Here is a 14,136-nt window from a genome sequence, read left to right on the forward strand (position 1 = left end):
AATGGTATTGCTATGAATGTACGCGGGAGTAATGGCAAGCAATAAATATAATAAATGGCAATAAATGTAAATAGAGAGAATGATTCACCCAAATATTCAATGAGGTGGATAATTATCTCTCTGACAATGTTGTAAGACAAACAAACGTGTGAATATAGAAAGTTCTCTCGGATCTGATGTGAGAAAGCTTGAGACCAACAACAAATCGAATTTTTTTGTAAAGGCAACGCTTGTAATTTACTTGAGAGTCAACTTTTCAAGAGAGAGTTTAAGATATAGAATATTACATGCCCCCCTCCCCCCTTCTCTCTCTATTCCTACTTATATGGGACATATCCTTTACCCAATGAAAGTACAAGTGCAGAGAATATTCTGTAGAATATTCCTTTAGAATACCTTATTACTAAACTAGTCGTTTGGGCCGATCTGAGTACTCGACCTCGACTCTAGCTACTCAACTCACCAATATGTTACTTCTTAAGCATGACCTCAGCCTAATTGGCTCTTAGTTATCCTCTCTTATACAAGGTTCTTCTGATTAGATTTTGACCCATACAAGTATCATTTAGTGTAAGGTGTTAAAGTCATATAAATCTTGAGTTTATTACTTAAACGATCACTTAATTATATCGAAATTATCTAGTAAAATTATTTTTTTAGTAATAGAAAAGTCACTTAACTATGTATATAGCATTCAAAAGGCCACTCAAATCAAATTTATCAAACTTTCAATTTCCATTCTATTTTATCCTCTAAATTATCAATATTTTGATATTTTTTCTTTTTAATATATATTATGGACTTACATATAGAACAAATAAATTTATTTATAAAACAAAAAAAAAATCAAACATATATAAATTGAATAATATAGTCATCTTACTTACCCAAAAGAATACCTTTAAACACAAGCCAAAGGGGAAAAAGGAACTATCTAACAAAAAAAGGTAAAACCATAATGTCAATATTTTGATATTTTTTCTTTTTAATATATATTATGGACTTACATATAAAACAAATAAATTTATTTATAAAACAAAAAAAAAAATCAAACATATATAAATTGAATAATATAGTCATCTTACTTACCCAAAAGAATACCTTTAAACACAAGCCAAAGGGGAAAAAGGAACTATCTAACAAAAAAAGGTAAAACCATAATGTCAGAAGTGGGATTTGAACCCACGCCCTCTCTCGAAGACCAGAACTTGAGTCTGGCGCCTTAGACCACTCGGCCATCCTGACTTGCTTGTTACATTAAATAAATAGTATAATTTAAACTACTATATCCTATATCCCCTATACATCCTTGTTTAATAGCGACTATGCTCTCATTCTTGAGCCCTTATTCGCAGACCAATATTCAGAAGGCGCGAATCGATAACCAATTGCTGCCTGGAATTTTCGATTCACACATCTGCTAGGATTTAACATTTTTAATCAAAGATGCAGGTAATTTTAATTTAATTCCACAACTTCTCAATGGATTCAATGTTGTACACATTTTTCAGCTGATTTTATTTGTCTGAATAAACTTGTAGTACCCGATGAATCCACCGGGGCCACCACAATACGGCCGCCCATTACCTCCGCCATTACCGGCTTTTCCACCGGCGTCTAGTACTTTCTGGAATGCCGCCAACGTGGTTGATCACCTCAAAAACTTACACGACACCATGAATCTTGCTACAGCTTTGTAAGTAACATAAACCTTAAAGCTTTGAATTACTGAATGTGAATCATATAGTAGTTTTTACTGTTTAGGTCTTTCTGGGTTTTGAGCAATTGCAAAGAGCTGGAAATGATACTCCCTCCCGTTTAATTCATATGAACGTGGTTTGACTGGAGTTTAAGAAAGAAATAAAGATTTTTGAAACTTGTGGTTTAAACCTGCCATATCTTTTGTGTGACTATAAAATCATAGTGAAGGGTAACATTGAAAGATCAAAGAAAAATTGTTTTCAATTAGAGAAAGGTGCCATTCTTTGTTAAAAAGACTAAAAAGTAAAGGCGAAATACATGAACGGCCCCTTTAAGTTGTCCACAACGATCAAACAACCTCCTCAACTGACCCATTTACCATTTAGACACTTCAAGTGACTATTAAGTGTATCAAGCAAACACATGTTGCTGATGAGGCATATGCGTGTTTGCAAACAAAATTTTGAGCGCGTGAAGTCATTTGTTCAGCCTAATTTTATTTTTCTTTGAAAATAAACCAAGAAACCTTAGAGCACCATAGTAGCTAGCTAAAACAGCTGCAACTAAACCTTTCTTCTGATCTAAACCACCTCAACCCCACCGTGAAACTGCCATAGAGGCAAGAAAAATCAGCCATTAAAGTTCGAACTAAGCACCGAAAACTACCAGAAACTATCACCTTTCACCACAAAACTTTATTGCTCGTAACCTTCAGAGCTCCGCCTAGTTATGTCAACCCAAAATCAGTCCCAGATCCAGCGAAAGAAGCAACAAAAATGTTGTTGCTGCGAAAAACCTCAATTTTTTTGCCATTCCTATCACCCTCATCTCTACCATAAGAACACAATTTCTCCACCCTCTTTCATCTTCATCGGCGGACAATTTTAAAGGTAATTTTACACCAAAAATAATAAATTAGAGGAAAAAAGTGATATAAGCCCAATTTCATAATCAAGAAAATAACGGAGAGAGAAGACTGAAGATTCCAATAGAATCATAGTTTTGCTTGGAGAACGAATTTTCCGGCGATAGAGATCGCATAAGAGGAGCTTTTCTGGCGAGGTCCATTAGTGATCCCTTAGTGGGTTCTCTATTTGGCTAATCTATGTTATTTCATATTTGTATGAGTTTTAATTTGTCGGGTGGATTTGCCAAAGGCAGGGGAGAGGGGACGGGAATGGGAGCACAGAAGAAGATGAAAGGGAGGGGGGTGGGGAGGGGGATAGGCGCTGGTTTTGATAGAAGTATAGGAAAGGTGTTTATTTTTCTTCTTTAGATGTATTTTCTATTTTTGTTAATAATATGTGTCTCTTTTTATTATAAATTACACGTGTCGTAGTTTAATTGGCTCATTTGACAGGTCATTGGCAATTGTAACTCACACATGTAGTCTGCTGCACTCGGGTATTTACTTGATACACTTAATAGTCACTTGAAGTGTCTAAATGGTAAATGGGTCAGTTGAGGAGGCTGTTTGATTTTTGTGGTCAACTTAAAGGGGCCGTTTATATATTTCGCCAAAATTAAATAGTGTCACATAAAATGGAATTAAAGGAGTAATAAAGGGGGGTGGGGGTGGGGGTGGGGGATATGACGAGGGTTCTAAAAATGAGGCTAAGTTTTTGAACCAGAAGCACTATTATTTGCATTGTAAGGGTGTGGTGAGATAGTAAGGGGTCCCCCCTCCACTCATAACCAGAGTCTTGTTGTTCGAGCACTAGGAATGGAGAATCTTACTGTTTGCAGTGCTTGACCCTCTTAATGGGCTTTCCCCTGCAAATAAGCTCAGGCCAGTGGATTTCTAACAACGGAAGCTTAAATGAGAAAGAAAAAAAAATGCAGTTTTGAAGTGTTCATGTTTAGGGCTTCTACATTTCTTAATTTGGATAATAATAGCTGGAAATGCTACTTAGGCCGGGGGGGGGGGTTCGGAAAATGGGGCTAAATTTTGATTGAGGAACTCCTTTATGTACGCATTATTTGAGTATTAATTTGATAGTGCTTACATGTTCGTCTTCTGGGCTTTTGAATTTGGAATGTTTTGAGCAGGCAAAAAGAGCTGGAAATGTTAATTAGGCTGAAAGATAGAAAATTCTGAGAGGGGTTCAGCAACTGGGGCTAGTGAGAACTTTGTTGAGTAACTAAAGCCTGAAACTTCAAATCAGTAGCACTATTACAAGCGTTATTGTTTATGAATCTGGTATATGTGCTCCCATTTATCTTCCTAGTTTTTGAATTTTGAAATACTTGAGCAGGAAGAAGGAGCTGGAAATGTTGAGTAGGTTGAAAGACGAGAAAGAAAAATCCGAAGAGGGTTCAGAGAATGGGGCTGGTGAAGGCTCTATTGATAGTTTTGTGAAGTTTATGGAGCATTCTAGGATCAATATGAAAAGCCAAGAATCCCTGTCGCTGGAAGCGGCTAATACCCTAATATCTAAATTGAGAGCTCAGTTGGAACCTTTTAGGGTTATCACAGATGAGATGGTCCCTTGGGAAGAAAAGTCTGCAGCTGTTAGATTAGTAAATAAAATGCACAAGTACAAAAGGAACAAACTTTGGCGAAAAAGGAAGAGGAAACACGTAGCAGAAAAGTTAGCAAAGGTGCTATACCGTATTCCGCTTTTTCAGCGTCTTTACTATTTTTTGCAATTTTAATCTCTAAGTATAAGGTGTTTGTGTTATTTGTTTTAGCATTCTGATTTCTGATTTGCATTAATCTTTAGGAGCGAGAGCAATTTGACCAAATTGATATGGAAGCTGATGAGTGGAGGGCCAGAGAGATAGCCAAGGATATTGCAAAACGCAAGGTATTGATACTGAAAATGCATAGTACTAAAATTACTTGTTTAGTATTCGCATCCTGTTTTTGAGACAGTAGAAGCCCTCTGTGTTGGCTTGTACTGCTTGAGTTTGAGCACTTGTTAAAACTATTCAATCATTAGCCCACAAATATTTAAAAAAAATAAAGAAATTAGAACCACAAATAGTGCATATAGTGAGATGAAATGTTTGAAGACAACAAATGTATACTAAAATTTATGATGTCTATATTTTACCGTCGTCTATTTATTTTTTATTTTTTCTCAAGCTATTCACTGACAGCCTATTAATTTTATATCTTCTAACTAGTTCTTAATCTTGGGAGAAATTTTATTCTGTGTGAAATATGACACATAATATTTGTATGAGGGACTTATTATATGACAAGTGGACTGTGGTCCCCGCAAATCCAAACAATTTCACCCACCAAACCTTTCGGTCCATCACTCCATCTCCTCTATTCTTTACCATTTTTTATTTTATTTCTACACCTTGCACCCATAGACATTAGCCCACAAAACCATCCCTTCGCCCCACCCCATTCACCGTCCAAATACCACCTGCACCACCTGTATAATACTAATAGCTCTCTGTCGTTCCATACACAGTAAAAATATACAGGGATCTTCATTGTCACCACCTCTCTGTTTCATCAAAACATCCAAAACTAACTTATTGCTAAGGAACCACCATCATTATGCCTCAACAAAAATCACCTTACAGCCACGTCAAGGTGGCACAACTGCAATGGTGGTTGTTTTATATTTTATATTTTTCTTTTTTATAAGTTTGGGGTTGCGTGTTGAGTCATTGGATCATATAATATTGGTATTATTATTTTTGAAGATTAGAAAAAGCCATAAATATGGTAAAAAGTAAATAATAGTAGTAGAAAAGAAGCAATTGAAGAGGATGGGAGAGGACGAAAGAGAAAGAAGACAAAATTTAAAAGATAATCTGAGAGTTCTTTTTCCTTTCTTTCCAAGTTGAGTGGGTGTGAGACTCATCTTCCACATGTTAGCAGGAATTTACTATACTTGGTGAGACATGGAATAAGAGGGGAAGAGGAGTCGTTGTTAATGGGTGGAGGTGGTTTACGTGCAGAGAGTCAAGGGAAAGGGAAGAGGATTTGGGCTGGAAGCGAATCAGTGATGTGTGGACCCACAATTCCACTTGTCAATTATAGGAGTCCTCATACAACTTTTGTTGGTTGTATGAGACTCAAAGTAAAATTTCTCGTGACTAAGTATGCTTTAAAAGGTTTCTGTTTCTTTATCTTGTGGATGTAGCAAAAACATATTTGATACATTTCTTGCTCCTCAAAACTTTGCTCATCGTAACATTTTGAACATTTGAAACATTTTAAAATGCGCTACTCCATGGTGTTTCTGTTCATCAATATGCAGAAGATTATGGGAAGAAACAGTGGGATAGCATCAATGTACCATTTAGGAACAAAAGAAAAAAAGAATATACAGAATGCTTTACGCTACACAAAATGAAGATGTACATAAAGCTGTCCATTTAAAGCAAACAACCGTTAAAGGAACTTTGCTTTTTCAAATGAGTTTCCAAGCCCAAGTATCAAATGAATTTCGTGCTGCTAGTAAAGTCTGATAGCAAAACTTTGCTGTGAATATTCTATTGTTTCTTGCATTCCGTATCAGGGAGTTAGGCTCATTATATGATGTGCTGTATCTTCTAGCTCTTTTAGAAGAGTGGAGATTCTTTCCAACTTTTCAATCATTACAATACCATCTGGATCTTAGTTCCCATCCTTGATTGGATATCCATTGAGCAATAGTCGTATCAGATTTTAAGAACCTATTATTTGACTTCAGCCCTTTTACAGCCTACCCACCATGGTGAGGCTATTGCCTCATAGATCTGTTGGGTAATCCAATTCATTGAACAACTCTTCACTATTTGCTTTTTTTCTTGGTTTACCAGAAATATTAAATTTCATAGTTAACCATTCTGCTTGCTTTTGAGGCATAGTGGTTTCCAGATACCCGAGGGTCAGTGCGCAAGGTTCGAAACTCAATGGATAATGGGCTTGCCCTTCTACCTTCTCCACTGTCTGCGGCAGGATTCGAACCCATGACATGCACCTAAGACATAATGTCGTTCGTTGTGCATGTTTTTCTTCTGATCTTTATACCTAATAATATCACTTATTTGTTAATCTCATAACTTTTTCGTTAAATCCTCCTGTATTTACATTATTTTGGAATCACAAATTTCCATAACCGGAAGCATTGCACTGCATTTTATGCTTAATAAGAAGAACTAGTATATTGCGTTCTAATGGATTATGTGTGTTATTTTATGATGTCATGCTATACTAGTAAATGCTTCTGGATTTTCTGGGCTATGCATTGAGTGTCACTGAGCTACCAAAACTTAGTTCCTACAGTTTCTTTTGTCCATATTCACAGTAAATGTTCAATTGCATTACATATTGCTCAGTTACTGAGGGTCTATGTGCAGGTTGAAAAGATGAAGGAAATAGCAAAGCTAAAGGAAAAACAGGAGAAAAAGAGACTAGAATCTGAGGTGAGAAGGAAATTAACCGCTTATTCATTCAGACTGGACATGATTGTTGAAGTTCCCATAGTTTTTCCACAACTGATCTAGCAATAACTTAAGGATCATAGAAACTTCTGAGAGTTTTGACATGGTGTGGCACCATATTCATGACACAGTTCAATGTTTCCATGTGGCTTAGTTTTGCTCCTGCTTCTTCTTCCTGTAAACAAATTCTGCCAGACATAGCCCCTCCTCCACAAAAAGACAAAGGTTCCTTTTCAATACCACAAGATATGTGAGGCTGGTTTTATGGTTTATTTGAGATGATACCCAAGTAATTTAATATCGTGGTACCCTTTATTTCATGGTATGATGATGTTGAGTCACTTTTATTTTTGCTTTCAGCTTGAGCTGGCATTGATGGTAGAGAAATTGCAAGAATTACGTTCCATCAGGGTTCAGAAGTTGAAGAAGCAAGGTATATATTCCAATGGCGTTGATCTGTCGTAGTGTTTCCTTTTAGTTTATCCTAGCTTGTACGATCCTTTCCTTTCAAATAAATTATTTTTTCCTCAGTTTCTAGTGGAACTGCTATATTTGTGGTTGAAATCTGCACTTTTTAAGTAAAATCATGCAGTGTTTTCCACATGGATTTTTTAAAAGTCTCATAAATAAGTTTTTATTAGTGTTTGCTAACTACGAGATGCTCAGTGGGAAAAATGAATTTGGCGAAGGAAACAGTGGTTTCTCCCTTGGGATTATAATTTCTTTTTTAATGCTGCAACTGGGTGAGTATCATTGGCAGCTTCCTCTTTTGCTTCATGACATCTGCGGAGAATTTAACCCACTTATGCAGCTACTGTGTTTTCTATATGTAACTATTTATGTATGCTGTTCGTTTCAGCATAGATATTCGGAAACTAAAGATTGAGAGTTCTGCTACTGAAAATCATTACATCAATATTTTGGAAATTTGTATTAAGCTGATATAGTTCCTCAACAATTTGCTAAAACCTGTAAACATTTGGCATTGTGGGATGACGGAGTAGAACCCTTACTTATGAAAGACACTACCTTTTACCCTCAGTCTTTTCCCCTTTGGCCCCAAAGACATCAATCTTCTTCACTTAATTTGTAACATCGTTGTTTATACTTGAATAGGTCACTTTCTTCCGGAAGAGGATGATAAGTTTCTAGAAAGAGTAAGAGCTGCAGTTGAGGAAGAAGAGCGACAGGCAAAGGCAGCAGCTGAAACAGATGCTGCTAAGGATGCAATTGCTACTGCTGAGGAATCCAGGAAAACAATTCAAAGTCATAGATCAGAGCCTGGTGACCTGCATGCTAATACTGGTACCAGTAAAATAAATCAAGACCAGACGACTGAGAGTAAAGATAAATCAGGTTCTACGCCTGTCAATGAGATGGAAAAGGGCGGACCTGAAGGGCTAGGCTCAGCCAGCTTACATGATTCTGTCGCAAATCTACCGTTGGAATTTTATCACTATTACTATGGCAGTAATCATGATTTGGGAACGCTTATAGAGGTGATCTTGGCTAATGTCTTGCTAATTATTTACTCCTGCAGTAGATTTGCATATCATTGTGATTGAAGGCCATTCTATTCGTTTCTATATGTTAATTGTTCTTGCTAGAAAAAATGTAAAAGTTAATTATGCTTGACAATTTATAGGCTTGCGCTACATGAAACCTTTTCCTCCTTCTATGCAGGTAAGAAGAACATGGGATGCATACATCAGACCTGGAGGAAGGTAAATATATCTTGCTTAATCTTGCTGGTACAAAAGCACCAGTTGCATTAGTCATTTCCTTATTTACTAGGTTTTCACTGACATGGAAAGAACAAGCAGAAAATGTGAGAAAAAAGGTCAAAAAGGAACATCTCTTGATGCTTACATCAATCACGTTTTCTGATACAATGTGTTAATATTCTCACCTAGATATCATATCCTTATTACCACCATACAAGTTTTTAGATTTCGGTAGTTCACTTAATCATGTGTGATTTAACATTTTTGACTCAGCCACTAAAAGAATACTACTAATAAGGCTGGATGGATTAGATTCATACAACTAGTCTGGTATTTGGCTCTCACTGCTTTTGTATTGTTGAAAAGCTATATTGTTTTGCATTCGAAATGTGCTATTTGACCCTTTAGCGTCTTTTCGCAACGTTCTCCTTTAAATCTCTACTCTTTGGGATCTCTTTCATTTAAACTAACAAAATAGAATTTTTTCCTATTTTTCATGACAAGTTATGTCTGCATATGGCAAATGCCAGACGTATCGGTATCTAACAACTCCCCTTCGCCCTCTCCCCCCACCAAACTTCTGTGTCTTGATGCAGCCGAATACCTGGGCATTGGGTCCAGCCACCACCTCCAGCAGATGAGATATGGGCATCCTACCTGGTGAAGCCTAAATGACATTCTTATAGGTGGTTCCCTAGTGCAGAAGCATCACTTTCTAGATTGCCTGGTTTGATGGTTATCCTACTAAATTATCGGGGGTCTTTCAGCACTGCATCATTGATGCTTCTGAAGGACACAGACAAAATGCATGTACCTAATCTCTCTCCCTGCGTCGTGATTAATACAGCTTCAAGGGCAGACATGATGGACTGACTTTGTCCTGAGACAGGTTGATTCAAGCACAACACTGATCAAAGAAGACATTGCTAGGAGACCGGACATGCTGATATTCTTTTCAAGGGTATCAAATAGCAGGAGCTGATATTGCCATGATAGCTACCAGATTGATGGATTTAACATTTGCCTTGTACGTCTCAGTCATCAATATCAACTTTTCGTCAATATGTATAGCACCAACAACAACAACGCCTCAGTCCCAAACTAGTCGGGGTTGACTATATAAATCTTCACTGACCAATGTTTGTGATCATTCTTATTAATTTGATATTAGGAAGCATGTTTGCAGATGTTCAGCTTCAACCGGCAAGTACTGTGTAGGAAGAATTACAGATTTTGTTAATTTATTTAGGGTCGTCTGGTTCATATACTTGTTATATGGGATAATATTGCAGAGTGTTATTCTCAAAAAAATATTGCAGAGATTATTTATGGTGAATGATATTCAAACAACTGTCATGTTGTTATCAATTATGAAGGCATTGTTATGATTAAAAATAAGATAATTGTTATGCATAAATTACTTATTTTGAAGGCATTTTTGTCTTTAAATGGTTTAATTTCCGTTGTGTTAATACACGTATTCTCATTTCAAATTATATCTTGTATACTGCATAAAATAATAGACTTTTCTATATAACTTTAATGTGGATGTTATTTGAAAATCATAAAATGTTGTAATTCGTTATGTCGGGAACTCTTTCCTTATGCTGTCAACTTTTTGTTATGCACCAAACAGTGGTACGGAATCATTCTTAAAAATCTTGGTCAGAACCTGAATACTTCCTTAAGCAAAACACTACCAAAACTGTGGTATGGAATTCTTTTGAAAGATCTTGGTCAGAAATTCAATACCTGCTTAAGTTAAACAACAGGTGAAAAAGACCAATCTTGCATGAAGTAAATACCATGACTTCGACGTTCGACAAAATCTTCATTGACCATGCAATCAATCGACAAAGCCGATCAAAATACTTCACTATTCTATGTTGAAATTTGTTATAATAATGTTGGACCGGGAGAATATTTGGCATCTGGGCCTCGTCACAAAGGAGCCCAACTTATGTAATTTTATTTTATATAGTTAATAGTGGTAGTAGACGGGTCAGTAGCTTAGGCCCATAATATATATATCATTTTATACATGTTCTGTAATAGACTTTTTCATTCTTTTGGACAGAACATAACAGATTCAATCGAGAAGCTTCCATCTTCTTGTATTCATGGTGATCTCGTGGATTTTCAAGTTTATCATGGTATCAGAGCGAGGATTCACGTAGATCTCGCGCACAGCTTTCGTCTGATGGTACCTTCACACGATTTTGTGGATTTTCTCTCATCTTCGTCTCATCTGTGCTTCGTCAGATTCATTGATTTTTTTGTTGTTTGCTCTCATTTTGCAGGTCGTTCTTCTTCTGGTAGCGAAGAAGTGTGGTAAATCTGAACCTATTATCACTCATTTGTCTATTACAATTGGTTTTCCTTGTCCTAGAGTTTTGCATGTGTAGATTTTCGCATAAAATTGGCGTGATCTATTGTTTTCATTATGACTTTGAGAGATAGTACCAGCTCTTCTTCTACATACTTCCCAGAACCTTCGAGCCCTCTGTTTATACAATCATCTGATATTCCTGGCACTTCTTTAGTGCCCATACCATTCTTTGGTACTGGGTTTGGGGGTTGGAAGAGAAAAATCATAGTCGCTTTATCGACAAAGAATAAAATAGCTTTTATAGATGGCACCTGCCCCAAACCATCTGATAATGCACCAGAATTAAAGTTTTGGAATAGATGTAATAATATGGTGATATCCTGGTTAACTAGTTTTCTCTCTCCTGAGATTTCTGAGAGCGTTCAATACTCCGAGTCTGCTGAGTGTATTTGGAAGCAACTTGAAATTAGATATGGTACGGTTAATGGGACCAAAATTTTGAGATTAAGAAAGAATTAGCTTCCACTTGTTAGAGATCTCTGGATATTGCATCTTATTTTAATAAATTGAAGAGGTTGTGGGATGAATTGGCCTTCATGCGCCAACATTCTGTAAGTCCCTGTAACTGTCCCTTGCAAAAGGAATTGGAGGAGGACAAGTTATTTCAATTTTTAATGGGACTTAATAAAATATATGTTAGTGTTAGGAGCAATCTTCTTATGAGACAACCACTTCCTTCTCTTGACATTTACTTACAACATATTGCTCCAAGATGAGAGTAAGAGACATATTAGTTATACTCCTCAATTCAATTCAGACTCAGCCTCAGCCTCGTTCAATACAACTGTCCACAATTATGCCAAGTTTCCCCCTCCTCCAAAACAACACTATAATCAAAAGATAAATTTTGATCAAAGGGCAAATGTTGATCAGGCCAAAGTCCCCATATTTTGCAAATACTGTAAGAAGCATGAATACTTAATTGATAAGTGTTACAAGCTTCATGATTTTCCTCCCAATTTCAAGTTCACAAAGGGGAGAAGAATTGTAGCAAATGCCACTGCTGAACCTGAGTTCGCTGCTGCTGGGCATAATGCTGATAGTTCTTCTCATTCTAGTTTTTCTGATTCTTTTGAACACACTTCCATGATTCCTGGTTTGTCCATGGAGCAGTACAATCAATTATTGACTCTATTACAACAGTCTCATGTGTCAGATATTTCTTCTCAGCCTAATCTCATTGCTTCTGCCAATTTTGCTGGTACATTAATTTTTGGTGATCTGTTGAATGTTACTAGTTCTAGTTCATGCATGCTTTCTCAAACAGTTAATATAACCTGGATAATTGATTCTGGGACTACTGATCACATGACATCTAATAAAGATTTTCTTACTAATCTTACTCCTTTACTTGTTCCTTATCTTGTGTATTTACCTAATGGATACAAAGTAAAAGTGACCAGCAATAGTTCTTTTGCCTTGCATCCATCCCTCATTCTTCACAATGTTCTATATATTTTTTCTTTTCAGTACAATCTTATTTCTGTGCATAGGATCATTCTATAGTTTAGATGTTTTGTCCCGTTTGCTTATGAATCTTATTTACTTATACCACAGGACCCTTCTCTGAAGAAGCCTCGGGATCTTGGTAAATTGGATATTGATCTTTACAAGCTTGTCTAGAAAAGACCATCTCAATCTCAACTCTTTACAGATTCACCATCCATGAATAATGTTAATTCTTCATTTGTTGTTCCTAGTTCTACATTTACTTGTAATTTTCCTGCTTCTAGTTCCATTCCTGTTTCTCATGTTTCTGCATCAACTTGTAACTATAGTTGTCCTAGCTTACGAAATATGTGCACTGTTATACCTAGTTGTAATACTACTTAAATGAATAAAATGGATGTTTTTTGGCATCAAATACTTGCTTATGTCCCTTTTGTTAGAATGAAATTGATTTCTGGCTTATCTCAACTATCATCCAAACAACCTTTTATTTGCAATGTTTGTCCAATTTCAAGGCAAACTAGGCTGCCTTTTCCAGATAGCTCCATTACTACTACCAAACCTTTCCAACTCATACACATTGATACATGGGGGCCTTATCATACAACTTCATATTCTGGTAATAAATACTTCCTTACCATTGTAGATGGTTATACAAGAGCTACTTGGAGACATCTAATGGGGGATAAAAGCAATGCCTTTGATTTGATAAAAGCATTCCTTGCTATGGTCCAGACTCAATTCAATACTGAAGTTCAAGCCATTAGAAGTGACAATGCTTTAGAATTGGGTTCAAGCCCTTCTGCCTCTTCCTTCTACTCAGAGCATGACATAATTCATCAAACTAGTATCCCATATACTCTTCAACAAAATGGGTAGTTGAAAGAAAGTATAAAACATTTCTTGAGGCCTCTAGAGCGTTGCTATTTCAGTCTAGTTTAGCTCTACAATTTTGGGGTGACTGTTTATTGATTGCCACTTATATCATTAATATTTACCCTCTAAACTTCTCAATGACAGGTCCCCTTATGAAATGTTGTATGGTAAGGTGTCCACCTATTCTCATTTGATATTCTTTGGTTGCTTATGCTATGCCACAATTCCTATACCTTACAGGGAAAGGTTAAAGCCCAGGGCTGCCCCATGCATCTTTCTTGGTTATCCATTTGCTAAGAAGGGTTACAAACTCTACAATTTAACCACTAAGAAATGTCTCATTTCTAGGGATGTCATATTTCATGAGCACTATTTTCCTTTCTCTCAATCCCATCCTACTACCACTTCTATTCCATCTCCTTGTATACCTGGTTCTACCCCTTCTACTGTTTATCCTGAATCATCTAATTCTGCTTCATCTCCATCCTCCTCTTCCTTTTCTGATACTGCTGCCCCTTTATCTCTCACATCATCCTCTCCCCATTCTATTCTTGTTGCTCCATCTTCCTCTCCTACCTCTCATTCTATTGTTACTCTTTCTTT

The 14,136-nt window shown here is 36.5% G+C and overlaps 1 protein-coding gene, 1 long non-coding RNA gene and 1 other non-coding gene across 6 annotated transcripts; 2 read left to right on the plus strand and 1 right to left on the minus strand.

Annotated features, from left to right (window-relative positions):
• Positions 1-1,161: 1,161 nt before the first annotated feature.
• On the minus strand, positions 1,162-1,245 carry TRNAL-CAA (transfer RNA leucine (anticodon CAA)). The gene has a single exon. It is a non-coding gene; the product is annotated as a tRNA-Leu (tRNA).
• An 89-nt stretch (positions 1,246-1,334) lies between these two features.
• LOC104235432 (U11/U12 small nuclear ribonucleoprotein 59 kDa protein) lies at positions 1,335-10,190 on the plus strand. 4 transcript variants are annotated; one of them, XM_009789190.2, is made up of 10 exons: positions 1,335-1,452; positions 1,542-1,696; positions 3,957-4,302; positions 4,425-4,508; positions 7,012-7,077; positions 7,456-7,528; positions 8,212-8,594; positions 8,779-8,819; positions 9,416-9,505; positions 9,667-10,190. In XM_009789190.2, the coding sequence occupies exons 1-9, from the start codon at positions 1,447-1,449 to the stop codon at positions 9,492-9,494; spliced, it is 1,233 nt and encodes a 410-aa protein (XP_009787492.1). In that variant the 5' UTR covers positions 1,335-1,446; the 3' UTR covers positions 9,495-9,505; positions 9,667-10,190. The 4 variants fall into 4 exon arrangements, with proteins under 4 accessions (XP_009787492.1, XP_009787491.1, XP_009787493.1 ...); XM_009789189.2 differs by having other exon boundaries at positions 9,416-10,190; XM_009789191.2 differs by lacking the exon at positions 1,335-1,452 and adding an exon at positions 3,062-3,105 and having other exon boundaries at positions 1,651-1,696; positions 9,416-10,190.
• A 721-nt stretch (positions 10,191-10,911) lies between these two features.
• LOC104235431 (uncharacterized) lies at positions 10,912-12,926 on the plus strand. Its single transcript, XR_713181.2, has 3 exons — positions 10,912-11,022; positions 11,120-11,150; positions 12,766-12,926. It is a non-coding gene; the product is annotated as an uncharacterized lncRNA (long non-coding RNA).
• The last annotated feature ends 1,210 nt before the right edge of the window (positions 12,927-14,136 follow it).

Source organism: Nicotiana sylvestris, chromosome 1 (assembly GCF_000393655.2).
Source record: "Nicotiana sylvestris chromosome 1, ASM39365v2, whole genome shotgun sequence".
Taxonomy (NCBI): domain Eukaryota; kingdom Viridiplantae; phylum Streptophyta; class Magnoliopsida; order Solanales; family Solanaceae; genus Nicotiana; species Nicotiana sylvestris.